Below are 25,974 nucleotides of genomic sequence, written 5' to 3'. Positions count from 1 at the left end.
CCCTCCCTCCACCTGGTCAACTCCTGCACCCTTCACAAAAATGGTGACACTGCAGAGCTTAACAAGGAAGATACTTCTTTTAAGATACCTTTTTTCTTATTCCTCCTCCCCCTTCCCCCACACCATATTAGTAGCAGAAGGAAGTGGGGAAAAGCAGCGTGCAATAGGACATTGGCTTTGCAAAGGCAAAGAAGTTCTGGGAGCACGCGGCCTTCTAAGTTTGCACAGGCGTATGATTACTCAGTACAATTTTTAATGCTAACAAAGTCCACCACCGTTGTAAGCAGGTGCAACTCTATTGACATAAAAAGACTTATGGGTGACTTTAAATTCCCTAACACCAACATACAACTGGTGTAAACAAGAGGAGTATAAAGCCCATAGCATCATTCCCTACTTAAGACCTCTCAAATAACATGGCCAAACAACATGATCCAAGAACAAAGTGATAGACAACTTTAAATGTCATTTTATAGATTTCTGCCATATCATTAACATTTGGGCATTAATATTTTATGAGTTTTATGTTATATTTTAGGAGTATATAACATTTATCTATTATTCTCTTTGTACACATTTTTTTTCCATTTGGCTTCAGGGGCTCAGATTATTACAAAGGTCTGACTAAATAGTCTTTTGCAGCCATATGAGCTTCCTTATAGTCAAATATTTACAATTCGAGTCTTGACGTACTAGAGAATTAGATGATATATTTACCTTTTCTTAATCTGCCTCTAAGAAGGAAAAGAAACCTGCTTAGCGTGAGTGACTGAACTAAACCAAAAAATCAGGTTATGAATTTGATAGACTGCTATAATCCTAAAAAAAAGGCAGCCAATCAATAGCGCCAATACTGAGCAGTGTGCTCCAAGAGCACATTAAAAATATTTATAAAAAGGTATTTAAAAGCTAACCAAGTTAATGCAAGTGTACTGCATTTTCTTTTCTAAGTCAGAATAATTTGATTGTACCTTGGATACCCTCTCAAAATATCCAAAAGGACTAGTCCATATTATTACTTAGTGATGCTGAAAAAATTTTAAATTTCTAATATGAAACTGCTCATGTAATTATGAGGAGACAAAATTATTGGGTGCAGAAGGGCTGATAAGTTAAATTCCCTTTCCTTCCAGTCATGTAACCCAGAGAAATAGAAAAGTTTTCAGATAAAAACCACCATATGCCCAGGGTAAGTTTGGCTCATGTTTCATGGACCATTTTAAAAATGGAGAACTTGGCATAGTAAACAACAGGGTAACAGTAAAATTAAACAGGACTATTGCAATGTACAATCCCACATGAAGTTACTGCTATTTGATTTTGTAGACGGCATAACAGAAAGATTTTCAGCACAAAATCAGTAAGTCCCCGTGTGAAAGCATGTAGGTGTGCTGTGTGGGGCACACCTCATCAAGCCACAAGGGTACATATGTATGCTCCACCGCAATTTCCCCTGATTGAGGCAGCAATAGAATTGCTTTGACAGATGGGACAAAGAGAAGCCAACACACATTAATATATCATGTTCCCTTTTTAATAAGGCTTCAGAATAGGAATTATTACCACAAACAGTTCATCAGGACCTCAGTTCAGCGCTCCCAAATTTAACATCTATACTCATGTCTCTAAATCAGGTTAGGCTTGTCTCCTGATGCCAGAAAGAGAAATCACCACTCTCTGTAGCCTGCCTTGCTTCTACTCCCCTCTCTCCCAGTATCCCATTCCTGTGTTTAAATAGCTCAATCCCAGGGTGGGGCACAGTCTGCTGAATTATCCCCAGGCTGTAGGCTCCAGCCTGTCCCTTAAAGGGGTAGTACCTTCTTTCACATCCCCAAACTAAGGATGTGTTTGTATTTCCATTAAGAAACTGATTTACAAGATAGAATGAAAAATTGTGGGTATTTATGTTGAAGTTTATTTATTGCTTTTTTCTAATGTTCACGTGAATAACACTAAAAGGCTCAGACCAATTAACAGTGAAAGCTGAATAAATACATTCTGTAAATATGCATATTTAATGTAGGTGAAAAGTATTTAATATGCACATTTATAAATGCTGAAACATATAGGGCTAGTGATAGAGACAACAGTAGGGTATTAAAGACAACATCCTTTCCCTCTCTCCACATTGTGGTTTCTCACTAACTGAACTAAAATGAAGCATATTGATAGGTATACTTCTCAGATGCATGCAATATGAACCGAACCTTTCCCCAAGGGAGGTGTGAAGAACAATTGTGGCATATTGTGAAAAGCTGTGAAAAAGCAATGGGGAAATGTATTCCACATCCAATATACAAAGCTGTTGTAAGTATTCTTTTTAAAACTACTTAGTTGTAGAACTAAGTTTTTTAAAAAACTACTTAGTGTTCCTATTTTGAATTTTAAAATGGATTATTTAAATCCAAACACAACAAAAAATTAGAACATGCATTAACTGTTTATCCAAACAATTTAAAAAAAAATGGATAGAGCATATAAAAGGGGTATTTTTCCAGTTATTGTTTTAAACAGAAAACGGTGGACCTATGCACATCCTAATTGCAATGAATGCTGAGTGATAACTAAAGAGGATATTGGTCTCCTTCAAAAAATTATTTAATGGATTCAAAAGTGCCTTTTTGAAATTCTGATTCCTTATCTGTCTTCATTGAGACTTCATGTAAGCTTCCTGTTCTCTTCAATCTATTTCTGTCTGAATTGCCATAAGTGATTTGCCAAATCTACATTAATCCTTGAAAATTTGAACAGTTCTAACAGGAAAGACTGAGAATGGAAGAGAGACTGGCTCTACAGCCAGATGGTTAGGGCACTCACAGTGGATGTGGAAGATCTGGGTTCAAGTTCCTGCTCTGAATCAGGCACAGCAGAGACACTCAGGTCTCCTGCATCCCAGTTGAATGCCATAACCACTGGGCTACTGGTTATAATGGTCTCTTGTCCCCACCCCCAAAATTCCATCATGAAACCCCAAAAAGTTAAGATGATACTTCCCACAAAAGGGGCAAAGTTTTCGGTTTGAATATGGAGCACTTTCCAACAAAAAAAATTGTTGAAAAATTCCCAACCAGCTTTACTGCCTTCATCTCAGGCGGATCCTCATGCAGCCAGCTGCTTGAACAGCCATCCACCCTAGCAACCAGTGACTCTCCTGCTCATACCCCGTAGACAACCTCAACCCCTCCTCCCCGACTCCAACCACCCTGGGGCATCAGTTGTATGTAGCATGACGATGGAGAAGTCTTTTGTGCTGACCTCAAAAGGGGTCCCTGTATAGAGTCTGCCTCTCCTCAGAAAAGGCATGGTGCTTTTTCTCTGCCAGACACTGGAGTAGGGCATGGATGTTGACAGCATCTGACCCATTTTAAGCAGATTTCATCCCAGCGGACCTTGCTCAGGAGCTAGGGGCAGCCCCGATGTTATCAGCCTGCTCAGCAGGCCACCCTGCAAGCTGCCATCCTGCAGGTCCTTGGGGAAGTGGAGGAAGAAGGATCTCAGGTGCAGATGGGCTCTCTTGAGCTCACAATTCTTTTCCAAAAATCTTCTGTGTTATACTATCTGCCATTATGGCAATACATATTTGATATGCTACTAATCCAGTGCATAATTAACTCCTGAAAGTTATTCATCCATTGTCACACAGACAGTAGGACAATGAAATGAAAGGTAATATGTCTAATAAAGAACTGCAGCAATAGATTGACCTTGCATGTTACCTGAGAGTCTGTTCTGGTAAAAACTTTCTCTCCCAGGCCCATGGAACTCTCCCTATTTCCCCCACACATGTGCCCTGCAAAAACATAAACAAATAAATAAAAATCCCCTCTCTCTCACATAAGATACTTTTGGTTTTCAATCAGGTTTTTGTGGAAATGCTGATCATTCATGGAACAGCCTGAAATATGAGTTAGCTAACCATATTGCACGTAACTGCCAAAATTCAGGGCTTGGAGCATTCCTTCTGAGAGCTCTCCCCATCTGTAAAGCCATTACTCTTTTCTCAGTCAAAGCACTTCAAAATGCATGGGTATGAGAGAAGAAAGGGAGTAATGTACTAATGTATAAGCTCTCCCATAAAGGGCTAAGTGTTCTTTTATGCACGTCATTCCCTCCTAGGAACAAGGAAACTGAACTGGCCTCCGTTTCTTCCTCATTCACCATAGAAGGCAGGGTTGCCCTCCATCTCCACAATGACAGGGAGCTTAGTCCACAGAACTGTTGTACACAGGGGTTCCACTGGAGGCCAAGGTCAATATTGCAGAGCAGCACACTCCTGTAGCAACCATGCTTCCATCGGCTTTCCCTCTCCGGGAGGGTTTCCAGTCTGCAGTGCGGGAACCCATGTCAGCTTAGTCAGTATGATCTTGTGCCAAGATCACTAACATGGTGGCACAGGGGAGAGGGAGAAGTTGAGAACATGGGGCCATGGAAATCAGCCCTCCCCCTCATTTGAAGCGGCAGAGACTGAACACGTGTCACATTCACAAACGGTTTCCATGGGAGAGTTGGAAGGTATAACAGGCTAGTGCATGCACACCTTCCAGTGCTAGTGTGCTGGAACATGCTACTCTCTGTTCACAAAAGCAGAGGATAGCAGAGAGCCCACTGTGTTAATGTTCACATAGCTTGGGCTACAATGCTGGCTTTGTAGTTTTAACAGCAGACCCTAGGAAGTATTCCATTACTGAATGTTCCAGGCCTACATTTTAGGAGGGACCATAAAAAGGAAAGCATTTTGGAAACAGAGATCCAACAATCAAACAATCCAACAGTTCAGAGGGAATCTACCAAAGGGAAGGAACTGTAAAATGCAAGAGTTCACATTACTTCAAAATATCATAAGGGCTGATGTCTATGTGTTAGGCAGAGTGTAATGTCATTTTTCTGGTGACATTATTTGACACTGCTGCTTGAGGAGCAGAAATGTAATATGGGTAGATGCCAAAAATAAAGAGGGAGGTGTTGTACCTAGCATTACGGAGCTGTATATTCAGAGATTCAAACAGTGGTATCTTCACTGAGAAAAGTAAGGGCAAATAGGTCCCACAGGACACATCAGTAGCCGCAGCCATCACTACTAGACAGGAAATCTGGCAACAATCCAACCACAAGAAAGTGCTCACTGGGATTCTGTCTACATTAACATCTGAGATAGTGTTAACACCTTTCTGGAGCATTGTGTTTAAAACAGCCAAGGATTCATTTCAAACTGGAGCAAATTTTTTAAATAAAATATATAAATACATAATAAATCTGGTCTGTCAAGCCTTTTCAAGGAAAACAAAACTTAACAAGGTTTTTAAAAAAGTACGTTGGGGTGTAACAAGAAGCCAACACTATTTAGATTCTTAAAATCGCCTCCCTCACCATAGTGTCTGAATGCCCGCTGCTGATTTTGTTTGTAAGTGTTGCATCTCCTAACTTACAATGTATTTTTCCATCCAAAGTTTTTGAATAGCAAACTATGGTCCAGAATAAGGTGCCATACAATTTCCAGTGGAGCCCAAATCTATCTTAACACAGCTCCTATACTTTCCTGTTTAATCAGCTACATCCAGTCTGCTGAGATCTGATGGTACCCGAAGGCCACAACTCAGAGTGTAGGTCAGAAGGCACTCCATAACAGGAACAATAACCCAAAAATTATTCCCATCAGTAGAAGTCATCCAGCAGCAATGTGGGGAAGATGCTACTAGATCAGGGTTGGTTTCCAAAAGAAGAAATCTTTGAGCAACGAACATCTCCCTAGTGAACTTTAGTAACAAAAGGCTGAGAAAAGCTATATTTAAATGATGTCACAATATTATTTAAAAAGTAGGTGTGTGTCATTTTTCATATAAAGAATTTTCCATCTGTTAAAGCAGTATTACCAGCCCCAAGCATTCAAAATTCACAGATTCTAGTTCTTCTGCAAAAGTATCTGAATACTTCGGAGCTTTTTTGCTAATCATATTGGGTTTGTGGAGGAGTGCACAATATGCAAGACCTTCGCATACATACAACAACCATTACCATCTATGTAAGCACAAGGGAATACAAACACCCTTGTAATTCTTGCTGCTATTTTTAATTTTAGAAGTTAATGTAAAGGCCATAAGGCAACTATAGTGGTACTAAGTGGTTGTCAGTTCCAGGGAAAATCATCACTTCAATATTAATGTCTTGAATCATCAATGCACTTTGTGGTAAAGTGCTGGGATTCAGTGTGGCTTTAGACCTGATCATTCCACTGGTCAACCAGACTTTTACATTGAGGCAGCTGTTGAGAAGATGGCTGAATTTAATAAGCATGCACAGCGTTTTTTAGAGATTTCCATCTGGCCTTTGATTCAGTGCATCTAGCAAGTTTGTGGGATCTAATAGGCAACTGCATCCCTGGAAAGACAGCATCACTGACAGAAGAACTCTATAGTGGAATGCAAAGCATTGTTCAAATTAATGGTAGATACAGAGAATGGTTTTCTGTTTCCATGGGAGTTTGTTCAGCAAGGCTACATCCTGTCACCATCATTGTTCAATATCGGCATTGACTGGTTAATGGATAAGCTTGAGGAGGCAGCTGTCAGTGGCAGGAAGCTGAGCGCCATTTGACTTTGAGATCTTGAATATGCTGATGACATAATTTTGTTGGCTCAGCTTGGCAAAGGCTGCAGCTGAAGGCCAATCTGGTCAGACAACAGCAGCGCACATCAGTCTGGCTTTTTATTCAGTTAAAACGAAGTCCGTGGACATTACCATCAAGCAGCCATCAGCTCGAGATTACAACCCAGATGAGATGTCGAGCATGTGACAACTGTCAAATATTTGGGTAGAGTCAAAGACAACGCTGAAAGATGTGAACACTCCTATAACAGTAGATGCTACCATGTTTCCATCCCTGTAGCGGCCTCCGTGGTGATGTCATGACATCAAACCTGTCATGAAACTGCAGAGAACCACAGTTATACAAAGGCTGTTGCATGTGAAAAGAAGGTCCTGAGGAAGACTGAAGACCACTGCATTGATGTTTTCAATTATTGTCGTATTCATCAGATGTTCCATAGCAAGTGGCAGGACAAGATCAGAAATGAGGATATTCAAAGCTTAACCCAGCAACCACTTCCATCAGCACCAGCTGGATTTCACCAGCTTTCTTAGTATGTATATATTATTAAAATAGAAGACCAATGAATTCTAAAGCTTGTTTACCAAGGAAAGCCCCTACATGGCCAGTGATCACATGGGCACCAAAAGCTTCCGCGGCATGCTAAGATTGGCAGTGATGGACATAAACTGAATATCCAGCCAGACCACCTTAAGAACCTAGCCAGAGATTGATCCTCGTGGTGTTCAACCTTCAAAAAGACCATGACAATTTGGGATTTACCATCATGATTATGAACAATGTACAGAGAGGTTTTTTGACATATAAAAGACCAGCACAGGATCATGAGGCCAGGTTAAGTTATTTTTATCACTGACTTCAAAACAGGAGCAGAGTTTGGTCAATGCTAAGGACTTCTGAAAATCCCACCTGTCACTTCTAAAGTGCTATTTAACAAACAGCATCATGTGCTATATTTGTTATACTATAATTGCATGCAACATCCATGAGACACCAGATTTTGATGTATTGCTCCCCTTTTGTCACCCATGAAAGATTATTTTCGCCATTAAAAATTCATCATTTCTTTTAAAACTCTGAATACTAGAGATCTACATTAGAATTCCATTTTTTTTGAGTACTGCACATTTTGCCACTAGTAGTGATGTCTGCATGATTGCTTTTGTATTAGCTGAAATATTTAAATAATCCTGTTTCGTTATAGAGAATAGTGTGGTAAGAATCCCACACATGAGAAAGCTTCAGACTAAGGTCAACAGCATAGCTTGAAGAGGTCCTACCTTCTCATCCTGGTGCACTTTATTGACATTTTCCATCTGAAAACCATGGAGGGACTGGATTTTATCAATCTGTTCACGCTGCTTCTCTAGTTCTCCTTGGAATTCATTCTTTTTTAGTTCAACAGCCCCTCTCTCTGCTGCCGCCCTGCGGACTTTCCTTTCTAGTTCCATAATCCGACTCTGAAAGGAAGCAGATAAACAAGATAAATATAGATGGTTCCTAAAAGTTAGTGTTACAAGGAGTATTTCTTTGTATGATCCGACTTCAAACTTTCTGTGGAGAGAAAATCTGATTCACCTGTTATGGATTTTCAGTGTACCACCTTCGTCTTCACTGGCTACTTTTTATATTGCATTTACAGTGTGTCCCTCATCTCAAAGTTGTTGCCTAATCCATTGAGTGGTTATTGATTTTTAAGAATTTCCAATTAGTCACTGATTAGATTTAAGAGTTTTAAAGGCTCTGGTCCCAGAATCAGGCAGAGCAGAATTAAATTCTATGTCTGTTTGGGAACGCAAGTGTGCACAATGACAACACTTACACTGAGGGCAAAGCAAAGCTTTAAATACTTTTATTAGCATAATCAATAAAAACAAATGTTTCAACCCAAATAAAAGCGCTTAAGCTAGTGTTTTACAGAATATAGGTCTGTGGGTTTCTTGCATTGCTACTACATAAAATACCTTTAAGATAGCTCTATGGCCTACAAGTAGTCTCCAAACTAATATGCCATTTCTATTAAGAGGCCGCTTCATCCACTAGTAGCTCCTTAACCATACCCAGCAACCTTATGGAACAGTTTAGGGCAGGGAGCAAATACCACATTTACCTTATAACTAAACCTGCATGAAGAGTGTCAGCAGAGATTGAAATATACAAGTTGGCTGGACACCAGAGTTAAAACCCCCACCCTTGCAAAAAGTGCCATAGGGTCTTTAAATGATTGAAGTGGTCAGAACATGTTTAGGTCTCAGAGGAAAGAATACCACCACTCAGATGACCAATAGATATTTTTGAAAGAGCCACCCAACCTCCCACCCCCCATACAAGTACTGTCCCAGCCTGACTTTCTTATTTTGTGTAATCAGGTAAGACCACAGCAGGTGGTGTATGAATGCAGGGCAAAGATACATATTTGTGAAGAACCCAACTTTATAAATATGGGAAATTTAACACTTTTTTCTGGCTCACTTCAAGACCATACTGAGAACCAGTGGAATATTACCATCATATATAGAGAAAATGTCAAGGAATTTAAGTCTGGGGATTTTTGGCTTGTTCGTTTTTTTAAGAATTGATTCAATTTTTGCAGGACACTCTGGAGGCACCTTATATGTTCTGTTGTTTGTTCTCTAAGAGTCATTTATATACTTTCTTCTAATCTGTGTAACTTCCAGAATCAGTAGAGATTTGGGGGAGGAGAGTGTACAAATTTCAACATCTATGGCCTCAGACTGAACTTTACACTCAATCTGGAATCTAACAGGATGTATCAAAATCATCTTATTTACTGAGTCTTCAAGGGCAGAGTTCTAGCCTTGTTACTCCACAGTATGCCCTGCTAGACAGAGCCACATTTAAAGAAGCCACTGGCCTACCCTTTGCAGCTGGGGTTAAGCACCTACACTGCAATTACCATAGGAGATGAGAGAATGGAAAAACCAGAGAAAAATGCTCATGATTAAACCGCAGAAGCAGAGAAAACTCATTCCATCTTAGTCCTGCCAAGAAACTGGGTGAGTAAATAGAAAGTGTGTTTTAAAATATAATGGTAAAGACTAAGTGCAGCCCAACCCACAAGATCTGAATGGTGCTTCTTTTCAAAGTGGTGTTTGCTTGGTGCTGCCAAGGTACTGGGATGGTTTAATGGAAGTAAAGAATTTTACATTTCCTTTGGGGAAAGGCACTGCACAACGTAGGCAATCAACAATGGCAAACTCACCTCTAGGTTACTGAATCAGGTGTGACCCAGGATAGTAATGACTTTTGATTCACTATCTGTCACCAGTTTTGTGGCCTGTGGCATGACTTAATGGTCTCAACCCAGGTCTTAATGGATAGATAACCACTCCCAGAGAGAGGCCAGGGACTGAAGAAGCATAGAAGCTGAACTAACCCTATAAGATATGAAATTCTGCCCTCAGAGAAGGGCTAAGACACACTGGAAGAGCAGTGGTGAAAAATGTATCCTGACATTAAGTCATGACACAGCATGGTACCAGTTCTGCAGGAAAAGAGGACTTTGGTTTCTAGAGCTGTCAATCCAGTTAAAATTCAGTAAACTCTGAAGATCGAGCATCTATTCCATAGACAAGGTTGTGGCGAGTTTTCTGTTACAAGCCCAGTTTGACAATTCTTCTCCCAACTTCACCAGAAATGAACCAATCCACCCAGCAAGAAAACGTGGGGTTAATTGTGACTGATATTGTCCTTACATACAGTATCTTGGGGGAACATCTTGTATTAAATGTATGTATCATTGTGGGCCAGGGCTTGTATGTATGATTGTGTTCTACTCCACGGGAAGGGTTACCATAGCTCCTACAAGAACTAAAACAGTGGGGTGATCACAATGAATCACTCATTATAAATATCTCCAGAGAGATACTACCCGCCTTGCATATACTGCTTCAAACTGAGTTTCCAGAAAGTAGGAAAACAAAGAAAAGGATTTTGGCTTAAAAAGGCTGTATTTAAACTGTCTCAAGACGTTCTGTCTAAGGACCCTAACCCTTGCAGAAGGGTTGGAAAGATTTTGACCTACTAGGGTCCCATAAGATTGATGGGTGACCTCTGCTTTTAGCATGTGTATAGGAACTTTTGTGGAATTTTTTGTGTTTTCTCTATAATGTTTTCACCTTATGAATACATATGCTTTCTTAGAAAGAGTCATGTGATAATTTGTAACTGCTGGCAATACACTGTTCAGAGCCCTCAGAGAGAAAGCAAAGGACAGGCATTGACCTCTAGGCACAGTGGCTTGCTGGGGATATCATAGTGTATGGCAAGTGGCTGTGCAACCTTGAAACACTCCTGGTCAGAAGGGAGTGGGACAGGGTGCTTACCTAGACACAGGTGATGGCTGGAGATCTGAGACCTGAGTGGGAACTCCTGGAGTGGAGCATAGAATGGGGAATACAAGTGCAGTTATCCTGCAGCTGTGACAGTAATCAGATAAGGTCTTAATGGAAAAATAACACAGAGGTATTTCACTTCAACGTTAAGAAGGAAGAATGTCATAACTCGAGAGCAGCTTGGCTTAGAGACATCGATCTTGCAATTAGATTCATGTGGTCAGACTCCCTGCAGAACCTTATTAGCTAGTTTAAGAGCGAACATTCATCGTCTCAACAAAACAGCCAAAGACACCAGTCCTCAGCAAGGTCTATAAAGCAAAGACCACATACGTGGAGCCCCATTGAATCTCAGTTAGATTGTAGGGTCTGATGAGCATTATAAAATGCCCTAGCTCAGCTAACAAGGACCACATGGCCCCCGAGCATTCATTCATTCTGTCTTGCATAACTGCAGTAATTCGTTCTGCACCGCATTTCCACAGAGCAAGATTAGGTAAAGCTGAGAAATCTAGTTTAAGCTTCTCAGTCAAAATCTTCCTTAAGAAAACATCATTGCCTTGGAAACTGTCAAAGTGTCATTTTTAAACACCCCTCTGAAAAAGTAAAAAGAGGTTTTCTTATGTCTGATAGAAATAAAATCTGGGAAAGTTACTTTGCATTTTAGCTTGCCCGATATCAACTGCTGCTTGCCTCTTTATGTAACTCTATAATGTCCTGAGCATCAAGGGCAGCTGTTAAGCCCAAATGCAGGAGCAGGCAAGGAAAATTTTGGGAGACAAAAAAGTTGGCAGTAGCTGATGAAGAGCAAAAATGTGGTGTTTCAGTGGTGATGTACTGAAAGAACAAAACAAAAAACAAAAAATAAACCAACCCCACAATCCAAAACCAAACACTGCACTTGAATATTTAATAACAAGGGAAGTTTTTCATGGAGTGATAATAGCAGTATAAAGTTGCAAAATTATCTCAATGGAAGGATTGGCTAGTGCAAGTGCAATGCCTTTCAGATACTTCTCTTCACCCTTTTGCTGGAAAACTATTAGGAGTGGAGATTCACAAAGCAAACTCAAAGTTTTGCCCTGTTTTTGGTTTGTTTTCATACAGTCCACAAAAATAAATGCCTTTAGCAGCCATATCTATTTGAATATACAGGAAGGAGTACAAGAATACTACCTGTAGATCAACATTGCGAGAACTTGCAATCCAGTAATTGAAACCCAAAACGATCATACAAGCCACAAGCACAGCTATTAGAAGAGGTGGAGATTTCATCCCTCGACGGCTGTTTCCTAGCCCGACCATTTCAAAAGACTGTGGAAATCTGTAAATTAAAATAAATAAGTCACATTACATACTACTTTGCTAAGACAATTTTATGAGTAGGTCAGACTTGCACTGGAACCAAGAACAGCTATGGTTCTACAATAGCTCAGTTAGGGTAAATAAGAATTGGAGTATCCCCAGCAAGGAAAGCATTCTCCCCTGGATTTGTAACCTGAAGATCACAAGGCCATACTGTGCCATCAGTTTTTATGGCAAATTTCACTGGATTTCAGTGTGGAGTACTGTATAAAAGCCTGATGAGATAATAAAGAGCCACAATACTGGAAGAAGCCATTGTCTACCTAGTCAGTTAACCCCTCACTGGCAGTGGCTAATGTTGGATGCTAACTGGGCAATGCTACTCCATTGGCAGGGTGAGGAAAGGGAGAGATTTTTTTGGTATCTCATCCCAGTTGGTGATCAGTTTAGTCCCCAATGCAGTAGGCTGACTTAGGCCTTCATTTTAAAATTTGTCCAAGATAATATAATTTCAGATTCTTTTCTTAGTGACACAGACTACTACAGCTCCTTTCATTAGGAGAAAATATAGAGTAATGTTTCTTCCCGATAGTCTGCTCTTCTCCTGTGCTTGCATAATGACAGATTTAAAGCTTCCTTTTTTGCAAGTTGTAGATTCTGGTGGAGCAGGTTTGGTATTTGCATAAAGGGCAGGGAATGGTGCTACACTATGTGCCATGTATTATTTGCAGGCATGAGGAAAAAGCATAACAGTGACAGAATTTAAACATCTTGCCTAGGTCAGATGTGAAGAGCTGCCTTAGGATACCTCTTGGTATATGAAAGCCTCATTTGCAAATTTTGAAAAACATGCTTAGTTTAGTGACTTTAAAAAATGCTTTTTTTAAAGTGTCATGTGGTTTCATGTATAGTTTTAGCACTCAAAATTAGCTTTAAGTTTTTAATTTAGGAATCATTAAATCCATAAAAAAATTAAATAGTTGCTTGTTTATTTCACTGGAAAACACAGCCATCACAAATAGACAAATTACTAATGTCATAGGGAAGTTAATATACACATACTAATCCACTATCATGGACTGAAAGAATGTGTTGATTAGGGAATTAATTCCTTAGTTCTGTGTGAGTTTTGACAGACGTAAAATGTAGATTACATACCAGAAAGGCATGACTTTTCATTTGAAAAAAAGATTAAACTGCTCTAAATGGGGCTATTCATTACATATTAGATCTGCTCCTTTGAATGCATTCCTCACACTTCACATCATCTTATTTTAAAAAACCAAAACAACAAAATAAGTGAATGAAACATTGTTTTTCCACTTAAATGCACAAAAACAAAGAACACAAAAAGTTGACCCTGAAGAAAGACAATAGTTATAGTATCACAGCTAAATAAATATTTTACTAATATATCTTTCTCCACCCCCCCCAGAAGGTACCTGCATTCTCTAAATTAGAACCAATGTTTTCCTGATACTGGAAGTTGCCTGCTGGAAAGTTTTATAAACGTTTTGGGGTCAATCCATTGTTGAACTACACAACTTCGAATAAATAAATAGAACCCACTTTACAGTTCTGAAAGTTCTGTCTTTCTCATGCATTCAGGTTGGACAGGAGATGCATTTCCTTTGCTTTAACCAACCTCAGATTTAAGGTGTCAGCTTTCCTTTTGAGAAAGAAACTGAATTTCCTATGCCTCAACCAACATTACAGTACAGGTATCAGCTTTCTATTTGGATTGTTATTTAATTTTTAATCCCATAGATTTGTTCTCAGCATTTAGAATAATCTGTTTCATCACATTGCAGTTCTTCAGTCAACAATGTTACGTCTTGACATTTCAAGGATCTCTAAATAGCTAGTGATCTTACCAAAGACCATGTAGTAGCCAGCATAATTGGGGAGTTAGGTTCAGCATTAAATATGAACCTCTTTCTTTTGGAAGTGGAAGAAAAAAGCTATTAAATCAGATGTGACTATTTTAGGGATAATCCTGAAGTTCTTAAGCATTGAGGTAAAATTTCAATGGACTTAAATGCGCACATTTAATTAGTAAGGTATGCAGGTTCAAACCACACATTGCTAACGCTTGGTCTGTAGTCTGGAAATATAACAATCTTATAGTTGTAAGATACTTAACAATTATGTCGTGGCAAACCAGATAGGAATTACTTCATTTTGGCACCCAGCGCTGTTTCTATAAAATGGAATATTTTGATAAATCTAGGAGCAAAGAGAAATGATCACATTATGTGGGGAAAAACAGCTGCCCATAACTACACCTCTCAGTGTACTTCACAAGATAGGGTCTGTTCTTAATGCCCATATGAGGTCTAGCACAACAGAGCCCCAGTCTCAATTGGAATCTCAAGGCATACTGTAATAGACAGAATAGTAGATTTCCTACAGTCTGAACATCCATTATACTACTTGTACCAAATAACTCAAGACTCAAATCAAAGACAACATTCACAGAATAAAGCATCTTCTCTGAAAGAAGCTGCAGCTAAGATTCTGTGTGGTGCTGGAATTTCACAATCAGAAGTCAGGTTTCAGAGTAGCAGCCATGTTAGTCTGTATTCGCAAAAAAGAAAAGGAGTACTTGTGGCACCTTAGAGACTAACAATCAGAAGTGAGCCTGATGCAGTGGATAAGGATAGCAAACAGAGTGTTGGGACATTGTGTAGGAGTAGGTTTTATAATTGTACTACAAGAATAGAGGTACTAATGTATGTCTTGATTTCATTTTACCAGCCACCCTATTTGAATAGCAGAAAGGAATGACCCTCTGGGACATTGGTAGAAATGCATCTGACAGACTGCCAGTGTCTGTACTGATATTAAGGCAGGGACAGACCAGAACAATCCTTATGACTGATTATTGTCACCCTTTTGTTTTAGGATAAGTTATAATGTCTACTATGGTTTCCTTTATGTGTTACCAATTAGGCACTCTAGTTAAATATACATTTCTTTGTTTTAAGGTTTAGTAAGTAAGACAGGTTCTTGTATTGTGTCTATGTAAAGGAGATTCAAAATAAACTGACACTATTTGTATTCTCAAAGGTCTCTGTAAAAGACTGTGTGAATGAGGAGTGTATGCATCAGAAAAAGATAAGGTGTGAAGGCCATTGTTATAGCCAGATGGTCAAGGAAGAAGGAGTGAAGAGACTTAACGACACCAGAGAATAATCAACGCGCATCCATAATGAAGGAAGGGAAGATTAACGATCCTGAGGTGAAGGCTGGCACCCCTAAAGACAGGACAATCAATTAAATCAGAACCAGAACAGGATGACCCTCTCAGAGGTGTATTGGAATGTTTACATCAAAAGATACACCAATTAAGAAATAACCATGTCAAGGTTCCTTCCCCACTCTGAACTCTAAGGTACAGATGTGGGGACCTGCATGAAAAACCCCTTAAGCTTATTTTTACCAGCTTCGATTAAAACTTCCCCAAGGTACAAACTATTTTACCTTTTGCTCCTGGACTTTATTGCTACCACCACCAAGCGTCTAACAAATATATAACAGGGAAAGAGCCCGCTTGGAAACGTCTTTCCCCCCAAAATCCTCCCAAACCCTACACCCCCTTTCCTGGGGAAGCCTTGATAAAAATCCTCACCAATTTGCATAGGCGAACACAGACCCAAACCCTTGGATCTTAAGAACAATGAAAAAGCAATCAGGTTTCCACTGAATGTATCCGACAAAGTGAGCTGTAGCTCACAAAAGCTTATGCTCGAATAAATTTGTTAGTCTCTAAGGTGCCACAAGTCCTCCTTTTCTTTTTGCAGTCACAAACTGACACATTAAAATCCATAGACTTCAACGGAGAAAAAAAGACGATAAGAACAGGGTGCTTGGCCATGGGACTTTGGGTTCATCTTGCCACACTCCAGGAGCATTGGATCGCAACCAATAGAGCCCCGCTCCCCTCTGCGACCAATCTGGCTGGCCACTAGATTGATCCATACTCTGGACTGGTAACTATAAACATCAACTGACAGGACTCTCACTCTCTCTCTCTCTCTCTCTCTCTCTCTGTGTGTGACAGAGATTGAAAAGCATATACTAACTGTTGTATTCTCAATAAATGTGGTATGCTGCCTTCTCCCCTATAAAAATCCCATGTGCTTCTTATAAGTATAACAATTGCCCCAATTTCAATGGGATGGATTTTCTATTAATATTATGTACATTCTCTGAATAGGTGTGTTTTTAATAAAGAGACCAACTAGTTAACTTACTATCCCAATGGGATGCAATTCCCAGTGTCTACCTTATTAAGTATTTAATGATGGTGGAAATTCCCAGCAGATCTATGGATGGAAGTAAACCAAATCACAGAGAGGGGGAAAGAGGACATCAGCAGCAAGTGAACAGCAGAGAAAATTGATTTTACTGCTTACCAGTATTACAGTGCCCTAGTAGAGCCTGCTTTTAAAATAGTTGGCACAATGTTTAAGGTTTTGTTGTTCCAATTAAGCAACACCTTTTCTTTTTTCTTTCCCCAACCTCTAGAGGGGTTGAGGGATGCACAAAGTACCAGGCTACTTTAGGGTTTGAATGGCAAGCAGGACAGAAGCAATGCCAGATAAAATTATATAACCCAATATCTGTCCTGTCATTGCTGCAACAGGAAATAGTGTGGTTTCTTGAAAGACACCTGCCTTCCCTCCCTGCTATAAAAAAAAAAACAGATGTGGCTTAATTGGAACAACAAAGCCTTAAATACAGCCAGCTGGCAATGGGAACACTTCACATGTGCAGGGGGACTGTGGCACCATCACACAGAAGTCAGCATCTCCCCCCCATTGGTTTCACTGCATTTGGCATAGGAGCAAGAAAATCTACAGCACAGTCCCAAGGGGCCACCACAGGCACTGTGTAGCTCAGGTGTGGGCAAACTTTTTGGCCCGTTGGCCACATCTGGGTATGGGAATTGTATGGCAGGCCATAAATGGTCACAAAATTAGGGGTTGGGATGCGGGAAGGAGTGAGGGCTCTGGGGTGGGGCCAGAAATGAGGAGTTCGGTTTGTGGGAGGGTACTCCAGGCTGGGACTGAGGGGTTCAGAGGGTGGGAGAGAGATCAGGGCTGGGGCAAGGGGTTGGGGCACAGGAGGAGGTCAGGGTGCAGGCTCTGGGTGGCACTTACTTCAAGAAGCTCCCAGAAGCAGCGGCATGTCTCCCCTCTGGTTCCTACGCGGAGCTGCGGCCAGGCGGCTATGTGCACTGCCCTGTCCGCAGGCACCATCCCTGCAGCTCCCATTGGCCATGGTTCCTGGCCAATGGGAGATGCGGGGGCAGCGTGCAGAGCTCCCTGGCTGCCCTTACATGTAAGAGCCGGAGGGGGGACATGCCACTGCTTCTGGGAGTCGCGCAGAGTGAGGCAAGCCCCTGACCCTGCTCCCGGTGGGAGCTCAAGGGCTGGATTAAAACATCTAGAGGGCCAGATGCGGCACCCGGGCCATAGTTTGCCCACCCACCCCTGGTGTAACTACACAAAGTGGAAGCTTTCAAGGAAGGAGGAGCAAAAGGGGAAAAAAAAACTTTATAAAAATGAAACACAGAAGATGACAAAAACAAAGAGATAGGGGCCAAAAGTGAGACAGACAGACAGATACAGTGATAATTTAGGTTTCAGAGTAGCAGCCGTGTTAGTCTGTATTCGCAAAAAGAAAAGGAGTACTTGTGGCACCTTAGAGACTAACAAATTTATTAGAGCATAAGCTTTCGTGATGAAGTGAGCTGTAGCTCACAAAAGCTTATGCTCGAATAAATTTGTTAGTCTTGAAGGTGCCACAGGTACTCCTTTTCTTTTAGTGATAATTTAGCCAGTGCATGAAGTGAAGGGACATATGGGAATGTGTCACTATGTAGTGGAATGCTATCTGTCAGCCCTTCTCAAGGGAGGCTCCAGCAAAGCCGTGGGAAGCCTTTACTCCTTTTACATAGCATTTAGAAAAAGACAAAAAAGCTGTCATCGGTGATAAAGATAAGAGGTGTCAAGAGAGGGATGATTCACACTGACACATTAGTTAGATTTCAAATGTATATAAAGAACAAATATTTCATTTATCTTAATATCACCTCAAATTATAAGCAAAATGAAACTTTCATTTTTAACTTATTCTCTGTCTTTAGTTATATGCCTACTCGTTTGCTTACTTGCAAACATTGAAAGATTATACAATATGGCATTAGATAGCGCAAAGCATATTGCAACATTCATTCCAATTATTTCATAAAGTGTCATTAAGTTGGGGGGGGTTGGCAGTTTGAGGTAGAAGAGGCAAGTAATTTTGCAAGCCAGAAGCCTAAGGCAGCCACACTGTTAAAATGAAGGAACCGTAAATTCAACATGCACCTTCCCATGTGGAATGACTAGAAAACTCAAAAGGGATTTCAAAGGATTTGATAGGTTGTTACAATGCACCAATTTGATAGCTCATTGCTTATATATGGTTCTCTTCAGAAGTGCTGATTTTACCATAAGAACTGCATCGTTAATGGGTTTGTCTCTCTGGAAACTCCATAAAAGGTTACTTGGATTTAAACAGTTAATATTCATGGAAACATTCTATACTTGTCTGAGAGAGTTTAGTGTTTATATTAAGTTAGTACTCCAGACCTCAAATCAGGATCAAAAAGAAAAGGAGTACTTGTGGCACCAGAGACTAACAAATTTATTAGAGCATAAGCTTTCGTGAGCTACAGCTCACTTCAAATGCATCCGATGAAGTGAGCTGTAGCTCACGAAAGCTTATGCTCTAATAAATTTGTTAGTCTCTAAGGTGCCACAAGTACTCCTTTTCTTTTTGCGAATACAGACTAACACGGCTGCTACTCTGAAACAAATCAGGATCGAGGCCCTATTGTGGAAGATGCTATCAAAAAACAAAACAAAAATCTTACCACATGAAGACAGTCTTCTCCCCAAAAACTTACAGGCTAAGTAGATAGATCTGAAGGGGATCACTTTAAAGTTTTGCAAAAAGAAAAGGAGTACTTGTGGCACCTTAGAGACTAACAAATTTATTAGAGCATAAGCTTTCGTGAGCTACAGCTCACTTCATCACGAAAGCTTATGCTCTAATAAATTTGTTAGTCTCTAAGGTGCCACAAGTACTCCTTTTCTTTTTGCGAATACAGACTAACACGGCTGCTACTCTGAAACCTTTAAAGTTTTGAAAGTTCCAAGAACAGGATCCCAAACTACTAAAAACCAGAAGATTCATCAAAAAGTAAAATAACGTTCTTTTACTAGGAAGTTATTATTTTTAGAACAAAGGAGGACACATGGTTAAAAGTAAGCATTCCCAACAGAGAATGTGGGAGAAAGAACCCTTTTGGTTAACAGACAGCAAAACTTCCAACTTGAAAACAGAAATAGAGATGTAGTTTTACTCATCGGATGGGCAAGAGACTGTTAAACTCTTATCGCTGTTTACGCCTGCTTAAAGTACCTAGATAGCACTGCAAATTGGAAATAGTTTGTTACACAGCTAAGCAAGCAGCCTAGTAAATGTTACAAACATGATTATATAGATATTAATTTGTACAATGTAGATGCGTGGTGGTACAACATATAGTTATTGAAATTGCTATGAAAGTAGTTTTTTGATTCATGGGTAAGCAAGTCACAATTTACATGAAGGAATCTTCCTCCTTAAAGGTCCTCCACAGAATGTGTGAAACAAAAGTTGCATCAATTCACGTTAGGTAGATTATATAAAGACTGTCCTATTGTTAACTGTGGGTTTGGGGTCTTCTATTTTGTTGACCTAGAGATACTTTTTCAAAAGATGCTTTATTTTAGAGTCCATGTTATTCAAGGAAATCAATGCATGCCTTAACTCCTAAAAGTATATTGTATAATAAATGAAGCTAAGTCTGAAAATAATTAAAAATAAGCAGTTGTGTAATTCTTATTTCCTGTTGTACACTGAACGTCCTGTTTGACACCACAACTACAGATTATTTAGCAGATATATTAACTCTAGACTAACACTGCAGTCGAAGACAAAGTAAAATGTATTGTGAAAGGCCCCTGAGGGAAGACTGACTCAAAATCCTAAAAGGAAAGCTGAAGATCTTGGCTTTCAGGCACAGTTTCCAAGTGTCTTGGAAAGCCTGGCTGAGCTCAAACAGCAAGTACAGATGAGGATACTGAACAAAGACTGAAGGAAGGAAAGGTATGCAAACACCCATGGAATAATTTCTCCCCTTCCCCACCACCTTAGTAATCTGCAGAATCTATTGGAAAAGTGTGGAATATGGAGTTTCATTATTATTTGATTTTGGACAAAACAGGCCAACACTCAAAGCATGCTTTTGAAATTATGAAAAAACTAACTTCGTCTAACAATCCATGATAAGATATTTAGAGCCAAGTTCTCGGATACCTGAAGGTCAATTCATGCCACTTTGCTGCCACAACCCTACTTAAAACATTGACTTAGCATCCAAGACAGGTGCAGTGTGGATGGACCCAATTCGCCATCTGTGCAGACCATGCCTACAGGGGTCTATACAACTAAGCAGCATAGCAAGCAGTACAGTAGAGAAAGTAGCAGCACAGACAGACAGAAAGTGAAAGGGGTGTGCATGTTCCTCCATTTACAGGTATTCTCACTAATCCACCTATCAAGTGGGCACAAACCCACAGAGTACACTGGGCAACTAAGGCTCTACATGTCTGTGGAACTGCAGATAACTGTGAAGCAGGGGCCAGGAGACAGCGAGAAGCATCCAGACAAGCCATGCTCACCAGTTCTCTTCCTCTCTAACAAGAGTGCCGGACTGCAAGGACAGGGCCTTTGAAATAACTCCGATTCAAGGCTATATGGAGTGCATGACTGTAGTTGACAAAAGGGATGGCTCTAATCTCTGGACAAACTGAAAGGGACTTGCACTAGTGCAAAACATGCAGAAGGTAGCTAGTGAATCACAGCAATAGTCATCATGTCATTATACTTTCTTTATTCACTACAGCCTCAGTTCTTGGTTTCCACCTGGGAATCCAGCACTTGAGCATACTGCTGAATATGCCCTGCTGAAGCTACCTCTGTGTAAATAAAACCCATGGGAAATGGTTACTTCTTACGTGAGATGTACCCCTCCATTCCACAGTGAGGGAGGAAACGTCCTTGTGGGCAGGGGAGTCCATTCAGGCAATTGCAGGACAGGGCAGTTCCAGTGGAGAGGAGCAGCTCTGACCTCCTGTGGATTACTTGGGACAAATGGAATTCTGGGGAAAGTAAAGCAGCTAACACCACACAAGTGCGGTGGAAGCAGTGAAACCCCTGAGCTGTGTGGGAGAATCATATTTTCCCCATCATACAGGTATTATCATGAGATTAATGTGTCCAGTTACCTGCATAAACATATACAGGAAAACACTGAGAAAACACATAGCAAGAATCTGATTTGTCTTGCGAACCCCAAGTTTCACCTCCCTTAAAAACTACTTGCTTACAAAATCAGACATAAAAATACAAGGGTCACAGCACACTATTACCAAAATATTGCTAAAAGAAAAGGAGTACTTATGGCACCTTAGAGACTAACAAATTTATTTGAGCATAAGCTTTCATGAGCTACAGCTCACTTAGCTCACGAAAGCTTATGCTCAAATAAATTTGTTAGTCTCTAAGGTGCCACAAGTACTCCTTTTCTTTTTGCGAATACAGACTAACACGGCTGCTACTCTGAAACCTGTCAAAAAATTGCTGACTTTCTCATTTTTACCAGATAATTATAAAATAAATCAACTGGAATATAAGTATTGTACTAACATTTCAGTGTATAGTATATAGAGCACTACAAACAAGTCCTGCCTGTGTAAAATTTTAGTTTCTTCGCTAGTGCTTTTTATGTAGTCCATTGTAAAACTAGGCAAATATCTAGATGAGTTGATGTACCCTCTGTAAGACCTCTGTGTATCCCCAGGGTATGAATACCCCTATTTGAGAACCACTGCTCTAAAGCATCTGGAAATAGCCACTAGAGTAGAGTAGTAGAGTGCTTGCCTCTGGTTTGATCCAAGATGGCAATCATCATAAAAAAAAAAAAAGAATATATCAGATGTTGTGATGTCATTGAGTCAATATTTGTTCAAACTATCAAATGACCTCTTTTTAAAGTCCACAGGAAATGAATGGGTAACATTTAGAGAGTATAGCCGATTTAAGTCCTTACATTTCATCATTCTGATGCAAGCATCATATGAAACCCCTCTGTGATTCATGGGCTCAGAGCCATGATAAAAGGGAGAACTTAAGCCACAAATAGTTTATTAAAATAGCCAGGAAACACTGAAACGTACTATTCCTTCTTTCTTTGTTACTGCTACTCTACTACTTTAAAATCATGGAATATTTATTTTCTCCTTTAATTTAATACCCTCTGAGATGCCAAAAGTAGAACTAATTGCTTTAACAATATTGTCCTCCCTTTACTTGACAGATAGCAGAACCTAGAGAGGTTTCAGAGTAGCAGCCGTGTTAGTCTGTATTCGCAAAAAGAAAAGGAGTACTTGTGGCACCTTAGAGACTAACAAATTTATTAGAGCATAAGCTTTCGTGAGCTACAGCTCACTTCATCGGATGCATTTGGTGGAAAAAACAGAGGGGAGATTTATATACACACACAGAGAACATGAAACAATGGGTTTATCATACACACTGTAAGGAGAGTGATCACTTCAGATAAGCCATCACCAGCAGCGGGGGGGGGGGGGGGGGGGGGGGGGGGGGCTGGGGAGGAGGAGGAGGAAAACCTTTCATGGTGACAAGCAAGGTAGGCTAATTCCAGCAGTTAACAAGAATATCTGAGGAACAGTGGGGGGTAGGGTGGGGGGGAGAAATAACATGGGGAAATAGTTTTACTTTGTGTAATGACTCATCCATTCCCAGTCTCTATTCAAGCCTAAGTTAATTGTATCCAGTGTGCAAATTAATTCCAATTCAGCAGTCTCTCCTTGGAGTCTGTTTTTGAAGCTTTTTTTATTGAAGGATAGCCACTCTTAGGTCTGTAATCGAGTGACCAGAGAGATTGAAGTGTGAACAAATCCGCACAGACACACCCCTAGAACCACGACCTGGGGTATTCTATCTGCTACCCAAGATCCATAAACCTGGAAATCCTGGACGCCCCATCATCTCAGGCATTGGCACCCTGACAGCAGGATTGTCTGGCTATGTAGACTCCCTCCTCAGGCCCTTCGTTACCAGCACTCCCAGCTATCTTCGAGACATCACTGACTTCCTGAGGAAACTACAGTCCATTGGTGATCTTCCTAAAAACACCATCCTAGCCACTATGGATGTAGAAGCCCTCTACACCAACATTCCACACAAAGATGGGCTACAAGCCGTCAGGAACAGTATCCCCGATTAATGTCACGGCTAACCTGGTGGCTGAACTTTGTGACTTTGTCCTCACCCATAACTATTTCACATTTGGGGACAATGTATACCTTCAAATCAGCGGCACTGCGATGGGTACCCGCATGGCCCCACAGTATGCCAACATTTTTATGGCTGACTTAGAACAACGCTTCCTCAGCTCTCGTCCCCTAATGCCCCTACTCTACTTGCGCTACATTGATGACATCTTCATCATCTGGACCCATGGAAAAGAAGCCCTTGAGGAATTCCACCATGATTTCAACGATTTCCATCCCACCATCAACCTCAGCCTGGACAGGTCCACACAAGAAATCCACTTCCTGGACACTACGGTGCTAATAAGCGATGGTCACATAAACACCACCCTATATCGGAAACCTACTGACCGCTATTCCTACCTCTTTAACACCTTCTGCTAAGCAAACTGTTGTTAATTTAAGGGGTTGTCTATACTGGCGATTTACAGCGCTGCAACTTTCTTGCTCAGGGGTGTGAAAAAATACCTCCCTGAGCACAGAAAGTTTCAGTGCTGTAAAGCACCAGTGTAAACAGTTCACCAGCTCTGGGAGCCATGCTCCCAGCGCTGGTCGCTACACCTCTCGTGGAGGTGGGTTTTTTAGAGCACTGGGAGAGCTCTCTCCCAGCAACTACACAAGCCACATTAAAGCGCTCCCACAACAGCGCTTTAGCATTGCCAGTGTAGACTAGCCCCAAGTGAAAAGGACCCATCCCGTGATCAAGCGGAGTTAAAGATAGGAATAGGCCTTCGAATCTCTAAATTGTCCTGGGTTTCTAGTGTAAGCAAAGGCCAGTGTGGCTCCCAATTGTTTACTTCTTTGTCTAGGCATCTTGCATGATGTCAACAACTCAACTCAGCTCAACGGTTTACCAGTGTTTCTCACCCTTTTTGATAGCAGGAACTTGCTGCCTTCTTAAAGTATGTCAGGGAGATCTCAGGGACCGGTCGTTAAGAAACACTGTGCTCGACAACTGATTTCACATGCTTTTGGGGGAGTGCCTTATCAAGTGGGAGAAATTTTAAAAGTAGGAAGTCCTTAGTAACAGAACAGTGGATATTTAGAATCCATGCAACAATATTAGGTTAGGACAGGATCCCTAACCTCTTCTTCTTCATAGTTTGGCACTTGTCTTTATTTAATTTCATCTTGTTGAGTTCAGATAAATTCTCCAATTTGTCATGGTTATTTTGAATTCTAGTTCTCTCCTTCAAAATTCTTGCAACCCCTCCCAGCTTAATGTCATCTGCAAATTTTATAAGCGTACTCTCCTTTCTAAGTCATTATTGAAAATGCTGAATAGTTCAAGACAGACCCCGGCAGGGCCCCACTAGAAAAACCCTCCCTGTTTCACAGAGAGCCATTTATAACTACTCTTTGAATATGGTCTTTCAACCAGTTATGCACCCACCTTATAGAAAAGGAGTACTTGTGGCATCTTAGAGACTAACAAATTTATTAGAGCATAAGCTTTCGTGAGCTACAGCTCACTTCATCGGATGCATCCACCAAATGCATCCGATGAAGTGAGCTGTAGCTCACGAAAGCTTATGCTCTAATAAATTTGTTAGTCTCTAAGGTGCCACAAGTCCTCCTTTTCTTTTTGCGAATACAGACTAACACGGCTGCTACTCTGAAACCCACCTTATAGTAATTCCATAGAGACCACATTCTCCTAGTTTGCTTATGGGCATGTCATATAAGCCTGTGTCAAAAGCCTTACTAAAATTAAGTAATGCAGCCGATGAAGTGAGCTGTAGCTCACGAAAGCTTATGCTCTAATAAATTTGTTAGTCTCCAAGGTGCCACAAGTACTCCTTTTCTTTTTACCATGACTGAGCAAGTTTCTTTTTCCAACCACTCCTTCCCCTGGCCAAGTCTCCACTCCAGGTGCTAAAATCCAGCCTCTGGGTGGCTTTTTTCCAAAAGACCAGAGGCAAGCCCAGGAGAAAGGATAAAGCCCCTCCCCCAATCCCCTTCTGGAACAGACTCAGAAGGTGACACTTTTCCAGAGTCGCCTTGTGGTACTTCGCTTCCTTCTCACCGACCCCTGCACCGATCAGTGGGCTGCAGCTCCCTACGGCTGGCTGCACGCTTAAATGCGCCCCCACGCCCAAGCTGTGGCTGCGTTTCAGTGGCGGCCGAAGAAACTCCCTGCCAGGGAGACAGGGTGCAAGAGCCGGGAAACCCTTTGCCAGCTCTGCGGAGCAGGGCTCAGCTCAGGGCAGCGGAGCCTGCGAGGGACCGTATCAAACGGGGCTCCCTGGGGGAG

The 25,974-nt window shown here is 40.9% G+C and overlaps 1 protein-coding gene across 4 annotated transcripts in view; it reads right to left on the bottom strand.

Moving 5' to 3' along the window:
• GOLM1 (golgi membrane protein 1) overlaps positions 1 to 25,974 on the bottom strand; it is a 102,816-nt gene that overhangs the window by 37,580 nt on the left and 39,262 nt on the right. For all 4 annotated transcript variants that reach the window (XM_043515147.1, XM_038402289.2, XM_038402291.2 and 1 more), the window contains 2 exons: positions 12,136 to 12,283; positions 7,885 to 8,064 (listed from right to left, as the gene is read on the bottom strand). In XM_043515147.1, the coding sequence (XP_043371082.1) occupies positions 7,885 to 8,064; positions 12,136 to 12,283 (328 nt within the window). The remainder of the gene's footprint in view (positions 1 to 7,884; positions 8,065 to 12,135; positions 12,284 to 25,974) is intronic.

The sequence above is a fragment of the Dermochelys coriacea genome, chromosome 5 (assembly GCF_009764565.3).
Source record: "Dermochelys coriacea isolate rDerCor1 chromosome 5, rDerCor1.pri.v4, whole genome shotgun sequence".
NCBI lineage: Eukaryota > Metazoa > Chordata > Testudines > Dermochelyidae > Dermochelys > Dermochelys coriacea.
This window is presented reverse-complemented; position numbering and strand designations above follow the sequence as displayed.